Genomic DNA, 4,365 nt, shown 5'->3' on the forward strand with positions numbered 1-4,365 from the left:
TAGGATGTGGCGGTCTCAGGGGACAGACAGGGGTCAGGGAGGCTTCCAGCCACCCTCGGTCAACAGGACGACACCCCCAGTGCAGTCACCCAGATTCAGCCCCGAGGTTGAGCTTCTAATTTCGCGGCCATCTTTCGGGAAGAAACAAGCACGTATGTGTCTTGGAAACAAACTTTCTCTTATAGGCTTTTGCCTGGAAAAAAAATTCTGTCGTAAGGGATTGGATTAAAAATTCTGAAAATATCAAAAAAAAGGTGAACGAAAACCCTGCAAACTGGTTTAAATTTCAGGTCATTGGAACCATCGCTCCGACGGCACTTGGGGCGTCTACGGGTCCCTGCACCCCACCCCCCCTCCCCGCCCTCTCTGCCCTCAAGGGCACCTCCTGCTTATGCAACGCTCCATGTGGTGCTTTCCCGCCCCTCCCCCGCCCATTTCTCTCTAGTTTTATGACTTGCATTTTCTTCGAGTCCGTCTCCTCCGGAAATTTTCATTTTTGGCAGACTCGCACAGTTCCTCCCCTAATGTCAGGCTCATACTAGGTGTCGCAGAAATAAAGGAGGGATCAACGAGAGCCGTGACTGAATCGCTGGATGAGCTGGCTTGCGGGAACTTGAACTCGGGCCCTTCTCTCTGGGACTGTGAGCTCCATTTGCCCTTCTGGACCGCATGGGACTGAGGTAGCTCTGAATATAATAGGGCACTGTGGGGCGGGTGCGTCCCCCCACCGCTTGGCTCTGAGCCAGAGGACACGGTGTCAACCAAGGTGTGAATGCCTTGTCAATGAGTGACCGGGGCTGTCGCCCTTCTGCATATTTTCAGGCACAAGCTGTGAACGCATCATTAACTGAGGCCCTGCAGTTAACCTGAGTCTCCCTCTCTCCAGGAAGGCGGCCAAGGCCAAGTCCTTGGGGACTAGAGGAGAAGGGGGCCGGGACTTCGGCACAACAAGGGCTGAACCCCATCTGTCTCCTAGAGAAGTCACAGTGCAGAAGACCAGTGAAAGCCCGGCCAGGTAGGCAGAACCGGCCCCCGCCATTCACCCTGTTTAGGAAACAAGAAATCGGAACAGTTCTCTTAGCTAGTGCATGTCCTAAAATCCTGGCCCTGGCTCCATCCGGGCGTGGATTTTGGGGGGCGGGGGGGTGGTGATACTGAGGAAGAAGCGGAGCGGGAAAGCCCAGACAGAAACGCGGGGTGGCGCCTGACGCCAAGCCTGCCCTCGCAACTTCGTCCCAGGCACATTCAAACACCGTTCGTAAGGACCGGGGCACCGAAGGGGGTCGGGACTCTAATCATTTGATAACAACAGCCACATCCGCCACTGAGTGCAGCACGGTGTGCGACAGGGCCCATAGGCCAGATCTGGCCCGCCAACTAATTTTATAAATAAAGTTTTATTGGTACACGGTTGCACCCGTTTGCTTATACGCAGATGCTTTCCTACCACATCAGCGGAGTTAAGGTTGTAAAAGAGGTTGTCCGGCCCTTTACAGAAAACATTTGGAGATCCCATGGAGCCTTGAGGAAGTTACCCCGTGGCTCTGGGCCTCAGTTTCCCCACCTGTAAAAGCACCTCCTACACGGGGTTGTCGTGACGTAAGGGAAGAGACAGGAACAGAGGCCAGAGCACAGGAAATGCATCCGGTGTGCGTCAGGGCTGGTGCCTTGCAGATTTACTTCATCGCCACAGCAACCCTGGGAGGAAGAGACTTTCACCATCCTCGTTTTACAGGCAAGGAAATCAAAATTCGACAAGGAGGCGTGATTGTTCCCCTGGGCACGTAATGAGGATTTGAAGCCACCAAGGTGCCCACCAGTTCGGGAAGCCTCCTCGGAGGACCCAGGGGAGGAAGGGCGATCGGCCTCGTGAGCTCTGGAGAGACGAAAACGGGGAACAGATACAATTCTGTGAAGTGGGGACTTGCAGGGGAAGCACAGGTGCTGTGGAACCCCACAAAAGGCGCAGGCACCCCAACTCGGCAATCAAGGGAGACTTCCTGGGGAGGCGATAATGAAGTTTCCTGCAGGGCAGAGGCAGTCCCAAGCACTGGCTTCCACCACAGAGGGACTCGGACAGTCTGAAAGTTGCCACATTGCCATCTTGCTGCCTCTGAGTGGAGTCAGGACTTGGAGTGGCGCGTCTCCGTCCCTCCCCTCTCTTCTCCTGCCCTCTCTTCCCATCTCTTCTGTTCCCTCGTTCACACAGCCCCTGCCACAAGCCGGCTGGGAGCCACAGCCCTGCCAGGCCTTTCCTGTAACCTGCCCTGAGGCGGGCACTTTGGCACCATCCTCTGCTAGTCTGGCCTGTGTGTCTCATGCCCCCTTGTGTCCATTCTGAGAACTGCAAGGCATCCCTCAGCCCCTTCAGGCGGTGGCACACCCGGGGTTCTGTGGTTCTTACAATGACTCAAACAGGCTTATTGCAGACCTGCGAAACACCAGGCCCGGAAAAAAGGCGACCTGAGTTTCCTGAGCATCAGTCATTCAGCACACGCATACTGGGAACATCCTACTAGCGTGGCACTGGCTTTGCTGGGCGCAGCTGCGTTCATCAGATCTAATTTTAGATCTAATTTTTAGAACTAATTTTTTCCAAGTAGGTCCTACCATGTGCCACACTGAGGCACAGAATTCTTCAGGCATCCTTGACATCAAGATAGGGCTTGACATGTAGTAGGCTCTCAATAAAAGAAAAAAAAAAAAGCATTGAACGAATGAGTTAATGAATAAAACGACGATGAGAGAAGCAAAGCATTTGGTAGGCATCCTGTCTCAGAGCTGTCTTGTTCCATCATTCCCCAGTTTCCCTTACGGTCAACCAGTGCTTCCTTGGCCTGGGACCCGTCAAAATTATTCTAAAGTAGAAGATTGGGAGGGAGGGATTTAGGTGCAGTTAAGAACTCACTCTCTGGTCTTTGGTAGTTTAGAAACCATGCACCTCACTCTCTGACCTCATGGTGCATCTACGGCCCAGCAGCTGAGATGAAAGTGGTCATGAGATGCAGCTACATGCCCACCCAAATCTATTTTATTTTCCTATGGACACAGAGCGGAGCCATACTGATTAATCTTTCAGTGGGTGGAGCCGTATAACAGAATTTTGGCCAATAGAATGAGAATAGAAATGCTGTTTGCCACTTCAAGCCTGGGCCACGAACACCACCGGTGGTAACAGTCCTCTGCCTCCTTACTGCAGCTGCTGGCAGGACACAGAAGAAATAGCAGGTAGCTCAGAGGCCCTAGGGGAAGACAGAGCCACACGCCGAAAAGGGCCTAGGTCCTTGAAAGACTGTGTAGAGCAGAGCCCGCCATCTCCCCCCTGAGGCTGCCAACTGCATCTTACACGAGCAAGGACTGAACTTGTAATTCAGTTAAGCCACTAAAATGCTGGTGTTCATATGTGTTTCCACACCTAGCATTACTTCGACTGACACACAAGCACCCATTACCTTTACAGCTCATGGGCTCCGACCTGTGGCCCTCAAAGAATAGCTTCAACTCCGGAGTCTTCTGAATGTCAAATTCCTTCCGAAGTTCCTTCTCAACCGTGACGTCCACTTTGCCGAAGCCGACCCCGTTCTTGCCTTTGCCCATGATCTCCACGGCTTTGCCCAGCTCCTCGGCTAGGTTCCTGGACTGCTTGGAGGATGGGTTGTCTGAAAGAGTCAGCACGAAGCAGAATTCGCTAGAGCCTCTGTCAGTCACATCTCACAAGGAGGGGGCTTGGTGTTGCCTGCTCAGCCCCTGGGCCTCTCCTGCTCTGTTGCTAGTGGGTAAATTTTCAGAGAAGGGACACATGGTCTGTGAAATTGACCGATTTGGGAGACACACATCAGGGTTTTTTGTTTTTGTTTTTTTTTTTTAATAGCGGGGGCTTGGCAATGCTGGAAATGATGTAACTTCGGAGCCCCACTTTCTTCATGAGTAAAATGGGGCAAATACCGATTACCTCATGGAGTTGGCGGCGTCGAAGGATTTATTTAACAATCCGTTGTATGATGCTTATTGTTTCCTAAGAGCTTGGATTAAGTCACGTAACAGATCAAGCCATTTAATACTCCCACTACCATTATGGGGTAGGTATTATTATCTCAGTTTTATAGATGAAACTGCTACACAACAAAATGACCTACTCACTCAAGGCCATACAGCAGTAAGAGGTATAGCCAAGATCTAGACGCACTCCGTCAGCTTTCTAACCTCCACTAAGCCTGTCGAACCCTTAGCACAATGCCTGGTATATGATAAGTACATAATGACTTTATCATTATATAACAACATACCGTTATTATATACTAATATGTTAATATTATATATAAAAATGCATACAGATTCTATATAAATGTATGGAAATATATTACA

At 51.0% G+C, this 4,365-nt stretch overlaps 1 protein-coding gene across 1 annotated transcript in view; it reads right to left on the bottom strand.

Annotated features, from left to right (window-relative positions):
• PDILT (protein disulfide isomerase like, testis expressed) overlaps window positions 1-4,365 on the bottom strand; it is a 30,603-nt gene that overhangs the window by 15,453 nt on the left and 10,785 nt on the right. The window contains exon 2 of the mRNA XM_011377537.1: window positions 3,453-3,659. Coding sequence (XP_011375839.1) covers window positions 3,453-3,659 — 207 coding nt within the window. The remainder of the gene's footprint in view (window positions 1-3,452; window positions 3,660-4,365) is intronic.

Source organism: Pteropus vampyrus, unplaced genomic scaffold, assembly GCF_000151845.1.
Source record: "Pteropus vampyrus isolate Shadow unplaced genomic scaffold, Pvam_2.0 Scaffold314, whole genome shotgun sequence".
In the NCBI taxonomy this organism is placed as follows: domain Eukaryota; kingdom Metazoa; phylum Chordata; class Mammalia; order Chiroptera; family Pteropodidae; genus Pteropus; species Pteropus vampyrus.